Here is a 22,343-nt window from a genome sequence, read left to right as displayed (position 1 = left end):
GATGAATGTTTCTTCTTTATCTCCTTGGTTGTTGGACTTCCATACTATTCGATTTTCTGTCAGTTCTAGTTGTTTTTTTGTTTTTAAATTGTTGTTGTCCTTCTTTTGATTGTGCGAGGAGGCACAGTGTGTCTACCTACGCCTCTATCTTGGCCGTAAATCAAAATACCATGATTTTTAAAGTTCCCTAATATTGCCAGCACAATTTAACCTCCAGCTGAGTTCCTTCCTCACATTAAGCAGTGTGTTGCTGTGACAAGAATGTATCACTGGCCAAGAAAACCTCATAATGAAAAGATTAGCGTGTCATGAAATCTGGACAAGAAAACTAGCAGAGTTGATCAGTCTTGGTGTGATTTGGAATAAGATTTTCAATTAGAAAATAGTGTGACTGGAGCTGAGAGTCACTGTGTTTTGTCACAGGGGGTGCTCATGAAGATCTTCTGCAGCCTCCTTCATACTGGCAGCTACATTCTACTGACAATACCCCTCAAACGCTTGGCCTTAACCTCAGCACCACCCCAGCTCAGTGTTTACTTTTAAAAGCACCATTCTGATGGAAATGTCTCTGCCATGAATGAAGATGGGACTGTGAATATTACCACTAGTTAGGGTTGTTATGTCATAGAGTTTAGGTTATTTTGAAAGATACTGATTTCTTTGACTACACCTTTGAAATGGACTTCAGCTTCTTCTGGCCAGGTAGGATTTCTAACTGGGCTGTAGATGAGGATAGAAACTCCCACAGAGAAGACCTTCAATAACCACATTTGGAAAACCCAGATGAGAGGCAGGGACACCATATGGTGGAAAAGTTTCCTTGACTCTTCAGGTTCTGTCTCATCCAAAGGTCCACAACTGTCTGCCTTTGGTAGAGAGGGCAAGTCTCGCACATTCAGGAAATCAAGAAACGGTTTGGGCAGTTCTTCATTTTCTAAAACGACAGCCAGCAAATATGTTTCCAAACCTTTTCATCATTGTTCAAGACTTTTGGGTCCAGCTCCCTAACATGTTTAGACAAAATTTCTGGAGTTTTAAGACATTTCATAAGGTTCTCGTCCAAGACATGAAACTTGCTGTACACTTTCTCAACAAAATATTTTTTCCATTCATTGGCACTTCTATCTTAAACACCATGTTTCCCCTCTTCGGGTCACTCTCCTTGTGGCGAAAGGACAGGAGGTAGCCTCCATGGCCACACCAGCCTGCCAGCCAGCCTTTACTGTCTTCTGGTAATTTTATAATTTCATTTCTTATATGTTCAAGCCTTTGATTTATTTGGAATTTAATTTGGTATGAAGAAGAGAATGTAACCTTTTCATTCTTATTTTTCCAAATGGTTTACTAGTTCCCAAACACCACTTATTAATTAATCCACACTTTCCCCCTCTGGTAAACATCGGAAGTTTGTCTGAAGTATAAACCATGACCTACGGGCCTACATTTGAGGAAATCTTTGATTGAAATTCAGAAGACGCCGTTTCCTCCCTGAAAGCTATGACACAATGAGTCTGTCACTTCCCTTCTTTCACTTTGTTTCTATGAACTCCCTCTATCTAAACTCTACAAGGCCACTGGTTCAATTCTGCAGAAATTCCCAGGACCTGCAGACAAAGCAGAACTAACTCATATGGGGAAATCTGGGAAATGTTTACCTACTCAGTTAAGCCTACCTTATATGATGACTTACACTGTCTGGAGCCTAAATCATCATTTTCCTCCCCAAACCATTTCCTCCTTCAGACTTCTCTATTTCTGTTGTCCATACTCAAGATCTTGATGTCATCCTACTGTCCTCTCTCTGCCATCCTGCACAGCCAGGACCCATAGTGTTGGTTTCTCCTGCCCTGTGTCCCTCTCACATGCACTCTCCCACCACGTGGTTGTATTGAATACCACTGCCTCCTTCAGCCTGGGCTCTCCTCATGGAGGTTCACTGGGAGGAACAGTGACCTCCCAGCTCCACTCACTCCCTGTGCTAACCTGCTGAGCCCATCACTGTCAGAACCTTCCACATCACAGCTCTGCACAGAACGCACCAGGGCTTCCTCATTGCTCACAATGGACGTGCAGGTCCCACAGCCTCTCCAATCTTTTTTCCTCACTCTGACACAGCTTATTGTCTGTATCTAAAATATTGGGTCATTTCTCTCCTCCTGTACCTCTAGTCTGAACTGGGTTTAGGGATATTTATTCAAGTATTGAGTAAAGTATTATGATGTCCGATCTTAATTTTTAAATTTTTACATCATATTGCACCTTCACGCCCATGTACCGACTTTTCTCAGTGGGTCAGTAGCCCTTACAAAAGCAAAGTGACCAGGCACAAGGTCAAGCCTTGCTTTTTCCAAGCTCTTGTTTTAAAAGACATAAATGCCTGCAAGTTGTACCATATTGGGGCCTAAAAATTTTGCCCCAAAGACTTTATCAGACCACTTTCCTCTAAGTCAGAAAAGAGCTGGCAGCAGAATAGGACATTGGTGACGAAGAAGAAAGTACAGAACAAGGTGAGAGGAGGCAAAAGGAGCAGCAAGTATGTGGCCCATTGGTTTTATCTCCATGTGGGTGGGCCAGGGCCTCAGCTCCCTGCATGCCCAGGAAACCACACTCTATTGTCTCCTCCCTCCAGCTTCTGCTTCCCCATCATCCTAACCTGCTCCTCCTGTGTGCTCCCCTCTGGCTGGAGATGCCTCATTGCTCACACTCTTCCCAGACTTCTGTTGCTTAGGATTCTACATCTCTTGCTCTGGCCACTGTCTCTCAGAGCTGTAAACCTGGACGTGCAACTCCCAACACATTTGCCTCACAGGGTCCTCACACTGACTTCATTTTCTCTATGTCTGTACCATTTCTCAGAGTATAGAGCTTTGGTATTTCTCACTGCTCCTTTCAGAACAGGTGTAACTCAACATATCAACCATCTAGGTGGGTACTTTTCTTTGAGCCATCTATGGTCCTCACACCTCACATCTAACCAAGTCACATCTGCTAATTCCACCTTCTGATAACTCATATACACTCCCTCTCTCCATCTCCACTGCCACCACCAAGTCCCGCCATCCTCAGCTCAGGAAGTTTCAAAAGCCTTCTCCTCTCTTTTGCTCTCTCCCCTTTATTAATCCATGCAGAGCATTGAAAATCAAAAATTTGATTTGGCCACTCTCCTGCTTAAAATACCTCAAAACTGTCTTCAGGATAAATCTAGTGTCCTTAACACATTTACAAGGTTGCCTGAGATTTGGCCCCACCTACCTCCTCAGCCTCATCTTATGCCACTTTGCCCCTTGCTCGGCTACTGCCACACTGGCCCTTTTTCAGTTTCTCTGCTTAGGCACACACTGTTCCCATGGCCTGAGGCAGGAATCTCTTTCCTTACGTCTACCTGCACCTCCATCTGGCTAAACCCTGTCCTTCCTGTCCATTATGCTGCTCCTCAGACTAGATCAGGTTCCCGCTAATCTATCTCTTGTGTATCTCCATAGCATCCCACACCAGTTCTTTCTTAATAAACACCACAATCATGATCATATGTGCAAGACATGGCTCCCCTGTGAGCAGAAATGCTTGGTGAGATTGGCAACTATGGTCATCTTCATTGCCACTTAGTCCTCAGCTCCAAACATGTTTCTAAACCAAAGATCCTCATCTTCTGGAATGAATGAATGAATGAATGAATGAATGAACTGAAAATGGCTAATAATATTCCAGCCTACTATACCCACTGTAGACAATCTCATGTTCTACTTAGAATTCCTTTGACTACAACCTGATTCTTGGCTAGACACAGCTGATGTTCCCTGCAGCAAGTCTGTGCTTTCCATTCTTCAACAAGGAAGGACCTGAGCTAGTAAAGCAAGGTCTAAATTCTGTGGATGAAGGAGGGGGAATAAGTCCCGAAGGAGAAACCACCAGAGAAAAAGGTGGAGATAGGAGGATGTTGGACATCTGGAGAGTAGGGAAAGGAGACTGACTTTAAACTGAACACGCTCACAAAAAACACTCTCATTTAGTCCTCCCCAAACCTTATAAAATAAGAATTACTAGTCCAGTTTTACAGATGAGGCAACCAGAGCTCTAAAGGTTAATTAATTTGCTCATGGCCCCACAGAGTAGGAGACAGAGACATGTTATGTCTTCATTTACCTTCTGTCCTCACCTGGAATATTCACCTCCACTGTCCCAATCTAAAACACAGCCTCCATGAAGGCTCCTTAATTCTGGGCATCAGCTTCAGTCACTCACTTCCCATCTGCACTTCTGTCTCTATTGTAGCACTTCTCTCATTCTGCCTGTACCGTGGTCATCTGCACAGGTCTGCCCACAAGTTAGAAGCTTATTACAGGCAGTGAGGTTCTTTCCTACCTCTTTCCCCATGACGTCTGATACCATGTCTTAGTGTGAAGCAGGTCTCATGGGATTGTTCTCCATAGGAATCCCTGCTCTCTTCTGCCCCTAGGGTCCTGCTCCCCAAATCCATGCTCTCTCAATCTGCTCTTTCTATTCCAGGGAGCCACAGTGCTTTTGAAAATCCTTGCAGGGGATGTACTGGCCTGCTGGGAACAGTACTAAGACCCCCAAGGGCAGAGAGCAGAAAAAAGAAATCGTATTTTTCCTTGGATTTTTTTTTAATCCAAATGCTCCAAAACTTGTTCAGCATTTCAGACTGAAAAACTTAAACTTTTCTGAGGGTAATCAATGGCCTGGATGGTTTTTGTTTAGACTAAGCTTTCTAGAAAACAAGCCTGAGTCATTACCACTTAACAGAGGGGTAAACTGCCATTTCCTTCCAATTTATCAGCAATTATTCTATATTTCTGTACTGAAAAAGGAACTTATATCTGTTTATACTCAGCAGGAGAAATCAAATTTGCCATTGAAGTAATGAAAATGCACATATCTATTTGAAACTCAACTACACATGTGACAGAGAAGGATTCTACAAAACAAAAGTAAGGAATGAGTCCAGGGTGGGTCCTGTGTAACCAAGCATAACATTTCAAGAGCACAGAGGTGCCATGAGGCAGCCCATGGCCATGTTCAAAGTAGTCATGAAATATGGAATATCCAGGGTTGAAGGAATCCAATAGTCATTCAGTGTTAACTCCTCCCTTTATAGATGAGAAAATCCTGAAGATGTGTGGGAATTGTTGTAGGTCACTCAACTGGTTAGGGTCAGAGTCAGATCCAAGTCTTTTGCTTCTCCAACCACAGTGTATGCCACTCACCACTCTGTGGCATAATGGCTCTAATCAGGGGCCCATCCTTCCCAACAGCCAGGAGTTTGGAAAAAGTAGACAACCGTGCACTAGACATAGGACCTTTGCTACTGACTATTTGCATGCATATTAAGTCAGCCTCATAACACTTTGAATGCTTATATTGGTGGTTATTAAAAATGATTAAAAAAACTGTAAAGCACCACATAAATGTTAGATTTTTAATGCAATTATCATATGATTTGTATCTGAGATATTATCTCAGCAGTACCAACTTAATTATTAGACAGTTTATCTTCACAGCTAATATATATATTTAGAATTCGAATTGGCCAAAATGAAAGCATCTGATTAGGTTCTTGATTTGCTTTATTGGAAAATTCATCAAATCAATTATGTGAAAAAAGAATTTGAGGTAAAGTGTATGTCACCTTGCAGTCTGTAATAGAGAAGGGAAGTCATTTGTAGTAGTAGTCAGAATAGGTCAAGTTAGCCTGCAGAAACAAATAAACCCTAAAATCTCAGCGACTTAGCACAGTTAAAGATTTGTTTCTCACTGATACAAAGTCTAAAGCAGGTTGTTCTAGTCTCACTCATTTGCAGCCACACCTCATCCACTTGCAGCCACACCATCTGAAATACGTGACTTCCAAAGTTGCTGCATCAGAGGAAGTTGGAGATGACAAGGGCACACACTGGGCCTTGATTGCATCAGCCTGGAAGTATAAGACAACATGTATCACTTCCTGCTCACAGTGCACTGGCCAGAACAAACCACATGTCCCTGATTAACGGCCATGGAGACGAGGAAATGAAAATGGACATTCATTAAGTAACCCCTCAAGTGAGTAGATGGATTTTTGATGATCATGGTCTACCACGTATATGCTCCCCAGATTTCAGGAAAGCAAATATTACTCCAAGTATGCCATTTGCATAAAAACAGATCTAGCCCTGGCAGAGTGGCTCATTTGGTTGGAGCGTCCATCCTGTGCACCAAAAGGTCACAGGTTCCATCCCCAGTCAGGGTGTGTATGGAAGGCAGACACATGATGTTTCTTTCTCACACTGATGTTTCTCTCTCTCTCTCTCTCCCTTTCTCGCTCTCTAAAGTCAATAAACATGTCCTCATGTGAGGATTAAAAAAAACAAATCTATAGATGCCTTTAGAAAAAGAAAGACTGGAAGTAAATACACTAAAATAGTGATAGTGAATAACTCTAGTTATTCCAGCTTGTGGGTATTTCCCTAACAATATTTAATAAACATGTTTTAGAATCCAAAAAAGTAATTCAAGTTATTATTTAAGTTGAAAAACAAGTTTAGACCAGACATAGCTAGGACTCCAATGAGAAAAAATGACTCAAAGGAGAGGGGATTTCTTTAAAATGCACTTCTGATTGGAGGATCACAATTAGCCAGCAAAAATAAAAGTAAGAGACGGGCACAGACATGCCTGCTGCCACACAGGACGCTCTCTAGTGAACTCTGATTTTTACAAAGCATCTGTGAAAAATGAAAAGGGGGGCACAGAAGCCAAGGAACAAGATAAAAAGGGGCACAATCTTATTAACCACTGCTCAAGAGAAGAGAGAAAAGGAATTTGGAATTTTTTCAAAAAACACAAAAAATTAAGGAGTAGATGAGCTAAGGCAAAGAGAGGAGATTTCAGCTAAACAGAGATTTGCTGGCTCAACATAAAGCTCCCCCTTCTGCCAAATTGAATTCTCCATCTACTCCAAGCCACAACATTCCTCTGCTCACTGAGTTCCTAAGCATTTACCAATGTAAATGGATAAAAACCTACTGGTTCTAAACCAGGTCCTGCCCATCTGACTTTTGTCTTCCTCTCCAGCCCCACGTCATCGCCCCTTTAGCCCCTACCTCTCTAGGCTCCAGCCTAATACCCTACATTCATTCACTTGACTCCATGGCCTTCGCTCAGCCTGGAATATTCCCTCTCCCCTCCCCAGTGACCTCCCAGTTTAAAATGAACATCAGGAGAAAAACATGAGGTTTCAGAGGGTATGCCAGAGGGAGGAGAGATATTTCAAACCATTTCTTTTTTGTCGCTTTTTTTAAACAAAGAATCTTAGAATCAATGAATGATAGGGTGTTTGAGGCAGGAAATGCCTTTAAGGATGATCTATTTCAGCCCGGTCACGTGGCATTGGTGCTGAGAAGAGACTTGAGCATCTATGTTCGGTGGAAAGAGAAGATTGGACTTAGAGTAAGAAATCTGGATTTGATTGCTAGCTCTGCCAACTTTGTGACCATAGATTGGTCACTTAACTTCTTCAAGGGTCCCCAGCTGTGAAAGGGGATAGTAATCACTACCTCTCATAGGTAAAGTGAGAAGGCAGCAAGGCAGTGCAGATGAGAGCCCTTTGTGAACTGTAAAGCAGTTTTCAAAGGAAAAATATCACCATGACTCTTTGGACCCACAACCTTCAAGCCTGATCCCCCCACCTACCAAAATATATTATCTTATCTTGAATACCTAATTTTGTGAGTCAAGAAAAAAATAGTGATGCCTAACATAACCCCTGGTGCAGAATAAGTGCTCAAAAAATGTTTTTCTGAATAATTTAGGTTAAAATAGCTAAAAAAGACTTTTTGAGGCCTCCTCAGAGTCAAGAGCATGAAGCCACCCAAAGTCCCTGTCACAACACAGCCTGAAGCACCCCTGTGGTTCCAGCAGAGCTCTACCTAGCACGTTCCTCTCTCTGTTCCTTGGAACAGATGGCCTGTTGCTGAGACTTCCTTACAAGTCAACCTTTGTTCACACTCACAGAACAGTAGGCTCCCCAGAACCAAGAAGGGACCTCTCACTCTCTGAACCTCACCCGCATGGTTCTTCCTTTAAAAAACTGGTTTCTAAGAAGATCACATGAAGGAAAAAGATGAGACCCCCAACCTGAGTTGCCTGTGTAGAAAAATTTTCAAACTATCCTTGAGAATTCAACAACCACATTGGGGAATTCTCTGCAACAGAGGAGTGCCATTGACAAGGACGGGTGCTGCCACTGATGATGGAACCAATGCTATTCTCCTGGATTACCAAAGAGGTGTTACATAGTCCTCCCAGAAACTAAACATCTTCACTGTTTCAACAGAGGTCTTCATCTCAAAATGTTCTCCCCATTGAAGTTTTCAAATCTATATTTTCATAAGAATTGTTTTTCCTTCAGTAAACCAAGGCATTATAATAATGACTATACAGGTTCTCACATGACAGAGCCATCATTAGCATTATTATTATTTTTGCTTAGTTGCATCTCCACAGCAGCCCACATTCACGACGTGCTCTGCGACTGCTTCTTGGTAATAGCCCTCACAAGATCTCCAGGAGGCAGAAGGGTGACCAGGGTTAACATTTCTGTGTCACCTGAATGGGAGCCACAGATGTAGAGAACTGCTACCATCACCAGTTATAATGATCATGCTGAGACTCCCAAGCTCTGCCCCCACCCCGGTCTAGTCTTTCGTTTACACTGCCTACATCCAGGATGCCAGCTATTTCTGTAGCTCTTGTTTATGGCTATTGAAACACCAGGCATATGATCAGAAGCAACTGAAATGAGCAGTGGAACCAGAATCAGATATTTTGCTCCTAGGATGGACCAGAATGAAATCTAACCAATTCCATTATTTACATTTGAACAGGACCGGAGAGAACACTTTGCCCAACTCACACAAGCCACTTGCTCCCAGTTCTGTTTTTGTGTTTTATACCACGTTGCCACACCTCACCTTTCTCTCTACACCTTGTTTTTCCTCCTTTACTCTTTCCTTCCATCTCTTTCCTTTATTGAAAACTGATGTGGCTTCAACTCCACAGGAAACCTGAAACATTTATTTATTAAGAGTCCAGTGTTGCAGCACCTGAACTGGGCTAGCCTCACAATACTGACAAAGTCTGATCAGTGTCCTACATGAGCTCCTTCCTTTCCCCCAACCTCTGTTCTTAAATCTAGCCACTGGCCTCTGGCCAGGGATTGCCCACACCTCCCTGAGTCTGCAGCTATCCTCATACACCTGGGCTTTATCCTGAAAAAGGACTAGACTGCTTTCAGGGCTCTGGTGAAGGCTAGCACATGACCAGGGCTGAGAGTTCTGTCCTGATGCTCTGTCACTTCTATAGGAAGTGGGTTGGTGGTCTTCAGAGGAGTAAGAGGATGAAAACTTTTGCAATTGAATATCACTTTTGTCTCCTCTATCCTGCCCTAACCAGCAGGTTGTCACCCCATATTCAAGTGATTTATGCCTATTCAAACCTCTCTCTTCAGAAAGGGCCACCCCTCAGATGCCAGGGGCTGCCAAGTATCCCATCAATTAATACTCAGCCATGGGGGACAATAAATAAAGTAAGCCAAAACACAAACCACAACTTCAAAGCTTGTCTCCAACTCTAGCCACCTATAATTCTGATTTTAGGAGTTCTCCTTCCACTTCCACCATATATTTTTAGACACTTGGTAAGTTTCCTGTTTTTCTTCCCTTTTTCTAAGACTAGGTGTTTATAATTGTTAAGAGCAAAGAAATAAATATGTAAACCAAAACTCCAGGAACCTCTGAAAACCAAGTATGAGGTTGAACAAACATGAAAATATACAAAGCAGGATTTTTTCTTGTAAATTCCCCATGACGCAACCATAGCCACGCCTACTCCGCAGAAGACAAAAGGCAAGGGAGGCCGACTGGCGTTAAGGACTGCCTTAAGTCTCCCGGCAGAGAGGGAGTCACATTACTGGCACCCGAGTAGCAAAGGTATTGTCCTTATCACATCTTTGGCTTTTAAAATATTTTTTGGGTTTTTTCCTTGACTGTTAACTCTCAAACTGCCTTCTCTGAAGCTAAAGTCTTTTCCTTCCTTTCTTGTCCTTTCCTGGTTCAGTGTGTGAGTTAGAATCACAGTCAGATTACAGAAAATGATTCTTTCTCCTGGTAGGGAACTGAGGGACAGAGGAACTGGTCTCATAGAAGGGCACGGGTAGGTGCAGATAAGCCTTCTCTTGAAGGGAACTCTAGTACCAAAAACTACCTGGAGAAAACTGGAAGTTTCCAACTCTGTCTCTCTCTACACCTGTGTAAGGCAAATACTTCATTCCTTTTTTTAAATTTATGCAAATGTTAATTTGTAAGCATTATTTATCTTATTTTTTCAGAAGTGGTCTGGCTTATTTCACTTAGTTTTTTAAAATATATTTTACTGATTATGCTATTATAGTTTTCCCTTTTTTTCTCCCCTTTATTGCCCTCTGTCTTGCACCGCCCCCTCCCACCAGCATTCCAACAACTTTAGTTCATGTCCATGGGTTGTGCATATAAGTTCTTTGGCTTCTCCATTTCCTATACTATTCTTAACCTACCCCTGTCTATTTTGTACCTACCATTTATGTTTCTTATTCCTTGTACCTTTTCCTCCATTCTCCCCTCTCCCCCTTCTCACTGATAACCCTCCATGTGATCTCCATTTCTGTGATTCTGTTCCTGTTCTAGTTGTTTGCTTAGTTGGTTTCTGGTTTTGTTCTTGTTTTTTAGGTTCAGTTGTTGATAGTTGTGAGTTTGTTGTCATTTTACTATTCATAGTTTTGATCACCTTCTTTTTCTTAGATAAGTCCCTTTAACATTTCATATAATAAGGGTTTAGTGATGGTGAACTCCTTTAACTTGACCTTATCTTGGAAGTACTTTATCTGCCCTTCCATTCTAAATGATAGCTTTGCTGGATAGAGTAATCTTGGATCTAAGTCCTTGCCTTTCATGACTTGGAATACTTCTTTCCAGCCCCTTCTTGCCTGCGAGGTTTCTGAGAAATCAGCTGATAGTCTTATGGGAACTCTTTTATAGGTAACTCTCTCCTTTTCTCTTGCTGTTTGTAAGATCCTCTCCTTCTGTTTCATCTTGGGTAATGAAATTATGATGTGCTTTGGTGTGTTCTTCCTTGGGTCCAACTTCTTTGGGACTCTCTGAGCTTCCTGGACTTCCTGGATGTCTCTTTTCTTTGCCAGATTGGAGAAGTTCTTCATTATTTTTTCAAGTAGGTTTTCCATTTCTTGCTCTTCCTCTTCTCCTTCTGGCACCCCTATGATTTGGATGTTGGAACATTTAAAGTTATCCCAGAAGTTCCTAAGCCTTTCCTCATTTCTTTGAATTCTAGTTCTTCATTCTATTCTGGTTGAATGTTTATTTCTTCCTTCTGGTCCAAATCATTGATTTGAGTCCTGGTTTCCTTCCTTTCACTGTTGGTTTCCTGCCTACTTTTCTGTATTTCACTTTGCATAGCCTTCACTTCTTCCTCTATTTTGTGACCATATTCAGCCATTTCTGTGCGCATCCTTATTACCAGTGTTTTGAACTCTGCATCTGATAGGTTGGCTATCTCTTCATCACTTAGTTCTATTTTTGGAGCTTTGATCTGTTCTTACATTTGTGCCATATTTTTTTTGTCTCAGAAGGCCTATTATATTGTATGGGGTGGAGCTTTAGGTATTCACTAGGACAGGGCAACCCACATCTCTGCGTTGTGGCACTGTATGTGGGTGAGGTGTCAGAGAGGGAACAATGCCACTTGCTGACCTCTCATCTGGATTTCAGTCATTTCCTCCTCTACCCACAAGCAAATTGGGCCCTTCTGGTGGGGGATTCCTGGGTGGATGGGCTTGTGTATGCTCTAGGACCATGTGGGTCTCTCCAACGTACTCCCCTGTGAGTCTGGGAGTTTCTTTCACAGCCGCAACCCCCACAGGTTTTCCAGTCAGATGTTTTGAGGTTTTATTTCCCCACACTGGAACCCTGGGCTGCTTGGTCTCTCTCACCCCTCAGTTGTTCCTCCTGGTTTATCCACACACAAATGTGAGACCACCCACTCCTCCAGCCACCACCTCAGTCCCCCTAACTCCCTACCCAAATCCTCCAGCCGCTGCCTTGCCATGAGGCCTTTCTGCCCTGGCTGCCAATCTCCATCCCTCCTACCAGTCTGGATGAATGTTTCTTCTTTAATTCCTTGGCTGTCAGACTTCCATACAATTTGATTTTCTGACAGTTCTGGTTATTTTTTGCTTTTAAATTTGTTGTCTTTCTTTTGGTTGTGTGAGGAGGCAAAGTGTATCTACCTACCCCTCCATTTTGTCCGGAAGTCAAATACTTCATTCTTGGGTTTTTGTTTTTTTTTTTTTTTTTAACTTATCCAAAGTCCACTGAATGCCTGCTGTGTGCATGAACATTGAGTTAGACACATAATGGAAACTAAGATTCTAAAAGAAGTTTACAATCTAGTAGAGGAGACATGCAATGCAAATAATTCAAGGGAGTGAAAAGAAGAATGGGGAAAATGCTGAGTGTGGGCTAGGTCATGCATTAAGTTTCTCAAGAAGTAGAAAGCAGACGTGGTTCTCCTTGCAGGCATCTGGTTCAGAGACTGGCTGTTCTGACAACCCCTGGTGTTCTCTGTTGAAGAAGTCAAGATGGCCAAGGTCCCTGACATCTTTGAAGACCTAAAGAACTGTTACAGGTAGGAAATAGATTCTCTTATGATTCAATGAGGGGATCAAGGCACATTAGAATCCAGCTAAGGGTTACAGTGACAAGCATGGAACCAGACTGGCAGGGAATGAAGAGATGTGTCCTACCCCCAAAGTCAGGGCAGGTTCAACAAAGACCCAAGGACTCTAAGCATCTAGCATGTTAAACTGAGATGGCATTGACAAGGAGACAGCTGCTATAGAAAAATTATTTTTAAGGCTTGCTAAGTCCTAGTGAATTTCAATATCTACTCAGATACAGCCTTGGTTTGGGTTACATGTTCTGATACAATAATGGGTTTTAATGGACTGTCAGAGGGAGAAACCACTCTCAGAAAACTCCTGATCTCAGGCTGGAATAGGAAATGACTCCACAGCAATCTGAGCACATGAGTGCTCATTCACAGTCAAACCTCATCCAGGCATAGGAGAAACATAAACAAATAAAAAGGTAAACTTACAGAACCCTTTAAACACACATGGTGCTCCCATCTCCTGGTAACATGCACTAACACACACTAGGCCATCCAAGTGTTGTCTGGGTGTGTTGCCAAGTATAAATGACTAAGTCTATTGCAGTGAATACATGAAAGCAATGTGTAACATAATCTATTTGGTTAAAATTAAAATGAGGTTCTTCAAAAGTACTTCTTTTCTCTCGAGGAGCTTAACATTTTTCTCTGAAATTTAATTGCAACTCTTCAATTTGTTATCCAAACCCTGGTTTTCATTGATAAAACACAGATAAAGTTCAAAGACTGCCCTGATGATTAGTAATTCCAAGTTAGTGAGGGACAAATCACTATACATATGTGTGAATATAGAAGTCCTTTTCCAAGGTGACAGTAGTGGCCCTGTATGTGTTTTACCCAAAGCTAATGTGGTCATTAAAAAATATGTTGCCCAGTGACTTTAGTGACATAACAAACAGTTACATTCTTTTCATCTTGTTTGACAGTGAAAATGAAGAATACAGTTCCGAAAATGGCCAACTCTCTCTGAATCAGGTAAGTAAATGACTGATTCTTACAGGACTGCTATTCTGACACAGTAATATTGTCTCCACCAGAAGAGAACAGCAATAGCTTGAGTTCTAGATGCTCTGTTGTACCCTCATGAGATGTCCTGAGACATGTATTTCTTCATTATAAGTGGGGCAGACTGGCTCGCTGCTCTAAGAGTTGATGACCTTCTTTATGAATCCCAAGAACTGGAGTCTCTTGGCCAGGCTCCATCAGCATGTTAGTTATGCTACCCTGAGACAGCCCCTTTGGGCCACATCACCAGAGGTCTGTCTCCTAAAGAGATATGTTGGGATCATCCTCTCTGACTCCAGCTCAGGAGATTAGAGATAGTCCTGCAATGTAATAGCCAATGAAGCTGAGGGAGAGGAAGCAAGCCATTCACCAGCTGTGTGATTTGCTAAGAGACCACACAAGTACTGCCTGGTGTGTCTTTGGTAGTGGCTTTGAAAGCTATTCCCAAAGGACTATTTCTAAATTACTGGTGCCCTGTCCATTAAAAGTCTAACTTCCTAACAGAGAACTAACTGGAAAGCTACCACTCACTAAGATCTCACTTGTAAACCTGTTCCACTCCATCTCACTTTCGAGTCAGTCAATGGGTGACAAAGACTGGCCAAGAGAGCGCATCTTCCAGGGAACTCCTGAAAGGAAGTGAGGGAGAGGTCGGACAGACTGATGAAACATGGATTAACCAAGACCATAATGAACATCCTACTCACCAGTCTGTTGAAAAAACTCCTGCTGAAAGGATTCACATTTTATGGCTATGGGCAGCCTCTCAATTTCTACTTCCCTTCCTCACAGAAATCCTTCTACGATGTAAGCTATGACCCACTTCCCAAGGACTGCATGGATAAATTCATGTCTCTGAGCACCTCTGAGACCTCTAAAACATCCCAGCTTACCTTCAAGGAGAGTGTGGTGGTGGTGGCAGCCAACGGGAAGGTTCTGAAGAAGAGACGGCTAAGTTTCAACCAGTTCATCACTGATGATGACCTGGAAGTCATTGCCAATGATCCAGAAGAAGGTAGGGAGTCAAGTACAATAATATCCTTGTGTTTTTTTTAAGCAAATAGGGACGATAGAGTATAGGTGCAAATAAAACCTAGAGTCAGAGAATCAAGGTCACAGCCAGGCATTAGTCTGGTATCCATATGTAAGGAAAGCAGCAGTGGCCTGAGTCTAAAATATGTGCTCACATGTTCATTTCATGGCCATACTGTGAAGGTCCTGTGACTTTCAGCCCTTGGCAGAAAGCATGTATACACTGATAGTGGTTAACAATTTACAAGCTATGTTCTGCCACATGCTATATGCCTCCTTGGACAAATTACTTAACCTGTCTCTGCTCCAGTTCCCTCTACTGTAAAATGGAGATGATCAGAGCCCCTACTTGTTGCGAAGATTAAATGTGTTAATACTTGCAAGCTTCTGGACTAGAATAATGCCTGGCATGCAGCAAATACCCAATACGTGCCAGCTATTGCTCTTGTTGTTCTGATTACTATTACCACTGCTCCTATTACTTTTGTTAATACTGCCAACAATACCATGTTATTAATTGCTGCATTATCTGTAAGCTTTGCAACCACCTTGCATTTCCATTTTACATATGAGGAAACTCAGCTCAGTGAGATAGTCACCTGCCCAATGTCACACAATGTTTAAATGGGAAAGCTTCAAAAAAATGCAGTTCTGACTATAAAAATCATGATTTTTCTCCCATGCCTCTACTCTACAAGCCACTGTGTGAAACATAAACTCAGTATTTTTAAGGTCACAGCTAAACACTAATACATGTTCACCTAGAAAATTAGGAGATACAAGAAAATGTAAGAAAGAAAAGAAATCCTCATACTACCACTAAGATTTACCACTGCCAGCACTATGATATGTTCCTTAACGTTGTTTCTATGTACTTACACACATACGAACATGTTAGGATTCTACTACACACGATTTTATATCTGGCTTTTTTTTCATTTAGCGATATATCAAGGGCATTTTAGACTAGCAATTTTTCACCATTATAAGTAATGCAACAATGAACATCCGTATCCGTAAACCTTCATTTCTATCACCATTGACTTCCTAGAATAGACTCCTAGAAGTAGAATTATGCAGAGCCATGGAAATTCGTGAAGCTATTGATTGACCTCACTGTTCAGAGGCATGACAGACATTTAATGTACTTACTGCTTTTCTCAGAGAGCATTCATTTGAAAGTATAAGTAGAAAATACTAGGAATCTTCCTGGTTACTTAGAAACCTCCAAACAACCAAAAATGAGAAATTTGTTCAACTAATCTCTTTTCTATAAAAATACTGAGGCCTCAAAGTTTAAAAAGAATAAGTTACCACAGTAATGATCCTAGAGCCCACTCCACTACTGTTTGGTGATTCCACTTCTGTTTCCTCCCCGGAATTGGAGTATTCTTAATCCCTTCCATAGCTACTTCCTGTGCTTGTGTTAGAGCAGACATGTCATGTGTTTGCATCAAGACAATTAACTTCAGCTTGTGCTAACGGTTGTAGAAATCATCCAGCCCAGGTCAGCAACTAACAGCTTCCAGAGCAACGTGAAGTACAACTTCAGAAGGGTCATCAAACACCGATGCACCCTGAATGACACCCTCCATCAAAGTATCACTCTAGACACGTCGGGCAAATACCTCATGGCTACCGCGTTAAATAATCTGGACCAAGAAGGTAAATGGACAACTCGGCCATCCTCCCTTCCTCTTATTTCTGTATTTTTTCAAGTGTTCTGCTTTCAAAGTATATACCTCTCCAGATTCCTGGCTTTGCACAATTCTTCTAAAATAGAAAGGTATATATCACCTTGCTGAAAATCCCAGGCAAGGACAGGAGCCTCAGCGAAACCTGACAACCCCACAAGAGAAGTGTCCTGTCAATGAGAGACTAAGATCAGTGTGAAGCTTTCTGATGTAGTTTCTCCCTTGGTTCTCTCAGTCTGGTCCTCCATTTTAAATACAAGGAAGCTGAGATTCAAAAATATTAAATGGCTCACCCCGATTTACCCAGAATCAACGAGGGCCATCACGCTTCATTAGAAAGCCTGCCAATCAAACTTAAAAATAACACCAAACTAGAAACAATCATTGTCACAATTATATAACAATTACATATATGTAATTATATATTTATATGTGTATATATGTAATATATATTATATATATTTTTATATTTTTATATATGTGTGTGTGTGTGAGAAAGAGAGAGAGAGAGCATCAGGTTTTCTCTAAGTAATTCTGTTGCAAATATCTTTGTATTCCTATGAGGTTATTTCTTTAGAACATACCTCAAAAGTGAAACTCCTGGGTTGCTAAGCATATATCACTTGACAACTCCTATTAAGCATTGTTCTCTAAGAAAAACTAAACTACTTGTCACTATCACTACCAACATAGGCGTCAGCTTTCCTAAACCCCTCCATTTTAGGTCATTATGAACTCACGACCTTACAAATTTCAGGGTCTTATCCCACTAACATAATTCAAGAGATTTAACACTCAACCCCCTAAGCATTCATTCAACACAGAAAATTCTAAAGACATTAATCAAGTGTCTGCCTGCCTAGTAAATATGTCAGACATTGTGAAGGACACAAAGATGGGCCAAATTCCATTTCTAGCACTTCTACCATAGCCAGAGACCTAACTCACACCCACAGAGTGTCTACATAAACACTTCATTTTATATAAACACGGTGGATTTACTTTCCTTTTGGCTTTTCTCTCCACCAGTGAAATTTGACATGGGTGCTTATATATCGAACGAAGAAACTAAATTTCCTGTGACCCTGCGACTCTCAGAAACACGGCTGTTTGTGAGTGCCCAAAGTGAAAACGTTCCTGTATTGCTAAAGGTCAGTGGTCCTCCGGCTCTAACTTATCTTCATTACGTCCCATACATTTGTCAATGACCCCAGTAGACAGACACCCCTAGCAGGTGCACAGTCCTCTCCTCTTCCTACCACAGTCCCCGCCTGCTCACCCACCCCCATCCTGCTTCTCACTCAACCCCAGAGGCAATTCTAGGCAGGATCTGTGAGAGAGTAAAAGGGAGGTGCAAGAGTATATAAAAGGTAAATTGCCTTCTTCCGTCTTTTACCTTTCCCTGCCTGATCCTGTTCCCCTTACATCCCAGGGCATCCATTTATTCCATCCATTTTGATCCTTAATGACACCTACTAATTGACCTACATGACAGTAAGAATTAGGACGATGGACTTGTCTCTAACAAACTCAAACAAGTCCTTTAGATCAGAGACAATTAATCATGTGCCAGAGGCACAAAGCAAAAAGCTGGAGCCAAGACTCAAACCCTGGCCTTCTGACTCTAGTGCCTCTCTCTCCATTGTGCCAGCATTATCCCTCATCCCAGCTCCATCTCCACTACCACCGTCCCCCACAAATATGCAGACACACACACACTGTTGTCTTAAATGTTTTCTCCACTGATAAGTAGGTGACTCTTATTCAGTAGATGTATAATCCAACCTCCTGCCCCCACTAGGATTTATGATGTGCATGTGTTTCTCTACCTGGATCAAGTGAAATGAAAGTGGTAACTGCAGGGTAGGGCATAGCTTCATTCATGAATTCATTCAGCAAGTGTCATTTACTGAGAGCCTTTTATCTGGCAAGCACAGTGCAATAGCTGTATAGACAGTGGTGCGCCAAAGTCCCTAGCCTTATAAAATTTAGTCTTCTGGGGGACACAGACAATAGACAAGCCAAACAGCCAGCCCAGTGTGCAAGATGCTGCAAAGCAAGTGAATAGGATGCTGAGATAGAGAAAAGTTGGGGAGTGTTGTTTAGATAGAGAAGATGAGAGTTGCTGATGGGAGGGAGGGAGCCTGCCATCATGCAAGGGGTTGGGTGGGAGTAGGGTATTCTAAACAGAGGGGTTTGACTGCTCCCAGGCTGTAGATCTTTAGGAGCTTAAAAGCCAGCTTCACAGATCAGGACACTCCAGAAGCTGGGCAGTGTGGGGAGGAGGGAGGATAGGCTGAGGCTAGTGCTGGTGGAGCCCTGCATTTGGATTTCATCTGAGATACAATTTTTTAAAAACCATTAAAAGGAGTTCACTTATGTTTTCTGAAATGGAGAGTATATCAGAAGGAAGGCAATAGAGGAGGCAGAGGGCCCGAGCGGGAGGTAACGACAGCAGTCACAGTACGGAAAGTGCTGAGCAGGTAGGCTGCAGTAGACAGAATCTCATTTTTTTTTTAGATTTTATTTATTTATTTCTAGAGAGAGGGTAAGGGAGGGAGAAATAGAGGGAGAGAAACATCAATGTGCAGCTGCCTCTCAAGTGCCCCCAACCGGGGACCTGGCCCACAACCCAGACACGTGCCCCAACCAGGAATTTAATGAGCAACTCTTTGATTCGCAGGCCCACCCTCAATCCACTGAGCTATACCAGCCAGGGCAGAATCTCATTATGTTTTGAAGATAGAACAAAAAGAGCATGAGGAAAAACTCCATTTACTGAGATGAGAAAAATTAGGAGAGGAATAGGCTTAAGAAATAAAATCCTTATTGACATTGAAAATCCCAAGGAAATCTCAAAAGGATGTTTAGTTGCTTTAGACTAAAGAGTAAAGAATAAACCTCTTGAGTTGGAATTTGAATTTTACTTTTCCATGGAAGTATTTTTAGATTCTTCTATTTATAACCACAGAGAGAGTAGAGTCTAAAGTGGTCACTATTGTCACCCTGGCTGCTGTGGCTCAGTGGATTGAGTGCCAGCCTGTGAACCAAAGGGTCCCCTGTTCAATTCCCAGTCAGGTCACATGCCTGGGTTGTGAGTCAGGTACCCAGTTGGAGACACAGAAGAGGCAACCACACATTGAAGTTTCTCTCCTTCTCTTTCTCCCTCCCTCCCCCACTCTCTAAAAATAAATAAAATCTAGTAAAAAAAAAAAAAAAAGACAGAGAGAGATCACAATTGTCAACAATTATATTGATTGAAAGGATTCAGTTGCTAATATACCTGGAAAGTGGGGTGTGTGTGTGTGTGTTGGTTTTTTTTAACCTGCAATCATTGACTTAATGTGGACATAAACATCTCTAAATTATAAATTACTTCCCCAAAGGTATGATTTGCACACTTACAGGTCAAAATCTTTAGGGATCTTAGAATAACTAATACTTGGATTTGATGCAAAATACCCTACACCTGTGTTGGAGGCAGGACAAGAATGAAGCTCAACCCCACCAGCCAGGATCCAGGGAGACACTGGAGTCATTGGCAGTCTTCATAACTAATTTGGATTTCTCTCCAGTTAACTAAGGAAATCAACTACTAAAAAATGGGGCCATACATTTAATAGGCATGTAATAAATGCTTGCTGAATGAACAAATGAGTGAAGGACCTACATCACGTTACAGAGTCATAATCCTGAAGTGTTATGTTTCTCACAGAGGCCACGTGCCAAGGGATTGAACTTCAGCTCTTGTTCTAGCATCTTGTTCTCTAACATCTCTGTTCTCCTTCCTTATCCTAGGAGATGCCTGAGACACCCAAAACCATCAAAGATGAGACCAACCTCCTCTTCTTCTGGGAACCTCATGGCACTAAGAACTACTTTGAGTCAGTTGCCTATCCAAAGTTGTTTATTGCCACAAAGCAAGATGGCCTGGTGCACATGGCAAGTGGGCAACCCTCTATCACTGACTTTCAGATACTGGAAGACCAGCCTTGACTCTGGAGTCCACTTACTTGTGAAATGTTGACAGTCCGTATGTACCATGTACATGAAGAAGTCAAATCCTTTACTCTTAGTCACTCACGGAGCATGTGCTGAGCCTTCGTAATTCTAAATGAATGTTTGCTCTCTTTGAAAGAGAGGGAGTAAGGTCTAGTGCACCAACACTAAATATAATGCTGCTTGTTATTTAAGGAACACCCTATACTATGCAAACCACCAATCATTTTAATTATTATTCTTCATAACAATCTTGGGAGCACCAGGGCTCCTGACTATTAAAAAAACTCTACCCATGTTACATGTGGGTTAACTGAGGCATAAGAAAACTAAGAAATTCTCACAATGGCAGTTGGAATGAGAAGCAATAGACCCAGGATTTCATTCCAACTGTTTTGCCTTCTGCCTTTAAGTGGCTGATTAACCCTTAATCAAATACTGTAAGTTTCTAGCACTTCAATTGGGTCATCTTCAAAATGGAGAGAACGACACTTAAGTCCTTCCTGCCTCAGCAGTATTTTATGACAATCATTTCAGTAAGATGCTTCTTGAAGCTGAGCCTCAAGAATGAGGCAAAGCATGGGATGTTATTTTAAGTTATTGTTTATATATATATATTTATAAATATAATTTAAGGTAATTATAACATATTAGTATATTTATGGCAATTCTTTGCAGTCTTCGCATGTGACCGGGCAACCTCAACAACACACAGTGTTTTCCAGCCTGAGTGAGTTTGATGTAGTTACATTAAGGCACTTTGGTCCAAGCTGTGCTTTTTCCATTACCACGAGGTTCTGCATTCTAGTGTCTGGGATCCCTGTAATTATAATAATAAATTTATATTATTTACTCTGTTTGTTTGAGCTGATAATTGGCCAAAATCTTCCCCTCCTCTGTCTTTAACCTTGCTTTGTTGCTCATGTGCCATTCGATTCCACCTTATCAAACCCCGCTAGCTAAAATGGAACGAACTTAACTTCGGCAACTGTGGAACAAATGTTATCTAAACTTTCTTTTCTGGAACATAAGCAATGTTCCTTCTAGGTTCTAAAAGTTGAGATCAAACCATAGTGTTACATCACTGTCAACAATGAAGACTGATACATTATCAATCAAAATTCAATAAAAATCACAAAAAAGTAAATCTGATACATAATTACTTATTGTCTTAACTATTATTTCACTGCATGGTAATTAGGAGCAATGATAAAAGTTCACATAAATAACTGTAGTATTACTTTACAAAACCAAGCCAAGGTTTTATGGTTTTTCTCTCCCTTTTATTAGCTAGCCAGTGTCATAAATGGCAATCAGAATGATAATATCCTCGGTAGCTCACATTCTGCACTTACAACACATGCATAAATGTGTAATATCCACATAAATTCACACACCAGCCACATTAATAAGTAATCAATGCATTTAGAAGGCATGGATACAAAACATGTTGGGTTGGAAAAAGTTAAAATCAAGGTAACTTGGAATTAGATGTGGAAAATAATGGAAAAGGAGTAGCCTTAGATGACACTCAGTTTCCTGGTACTGGAGAATGGGTGAGTGATTCTGTCAATCGGTACTTTTGGTAGAAACAGGAAGTTCTTCTCACTACGAGGATGCTGTAAGAGGAGTACCATTTTAGACATGTATTCTGAGCTACTGGCAGGATGCCCAAGGACACATGTAGAATGGGCAGATGATAACGTATCTGGAACTCAAGAGAAGGTATAAGTAGATATAGATTTGGAAGACAGCAGGTGTATAGCAGGTAAAATCCTAAAAGTGACATCAGAGAAAGAGGAGAAGGGACGCATACAGTGAACACTGTCATCTCCCCTG

The 22,343-nt window shown here is 41.6% G+C and overlaps 1 protein-coding gene and 1 pseudogene across 1 annotated transcript; one reads left to right on the top strand and one right to left on the bottom strand.

Moving 5' to 3' along the window:
• Positions 1-711: 711 nt before the first annotated feature.
• LOC112302979 (sorting nexin-24 pseudogene) lies at positions 712-5,238 on the bottom strand (annotated as a pseudogene).
• A 4,683-nt stretch (positions 5,239-9,921) lies between these two features.
• Positions 9,922-21,454, top strand: IL1A (interleukin 1 alpha). The gene is made up of 7 exons (XM_024558633.4): positions 9,922-9,986; positions 12,624-12,732; positions 13,701-13,749; positions 14,572-14,794; positions 16,303-16,476; positions 17,535-17,656; positions 20,304-21,454. The coding sequence occupies exons 2-7, from the start codon at positions 12,686-12,688 to the stop codon at positions 20,499-20,501; spliced, it is 813 nt and encodes a 270-aa protein (XP_024414401.1). The 5' UTR covers positions 9,922-9,986; positions 12,624-12,685; the 3' UTR covers positions 20,502-21,454.
• Positions 21,455-22,343: the final 889 nt, after the last annotated feature.

Source organism: Desmodus rotundus, chromosome 5 (assembly GCF_022682495.2).
Source record: "Desmodus rotundus isolate HL8 chromosome 5, HLdesRot8A.1, whole genome shotgun sequence".
NCBI lineage: Eukaryota > Metazoa > Chordata > Mammalia > Chiroptera > Phyllostomidae > Desmodus > Desmodus rotundus.
This window is presented reverse-complemented; position numbering and strand designations above follow the sequence as displayed.

What these genes read in the sequence shown, in the direction of transcription:
- IL1A (XM_024558633.4), top strand. Translation starts at nt 12,686, where the DNA reads ATGGCCAAGGTCCCTGACATCTTTGAAGACCTAAAGAACTGTTACAG. An exon ending in GCCAACTCTCTCTGAATCAG is followed by an intron (nt 13,750 to 14,571) that starts GTAAGTAAATGA and finishes CCTTCCTCACAG; the next exon opens with AAATCCTTCTACGATGTAAG. An exon ending in AAATAATCTGGACCAAGAAG is followed by an intron (nt 16,477 to 17,534) that starts GTAAATGGACAA and finishes TCTCTCCACCAG; the next exon opens with TGAAATTTGACATGGGTGCT.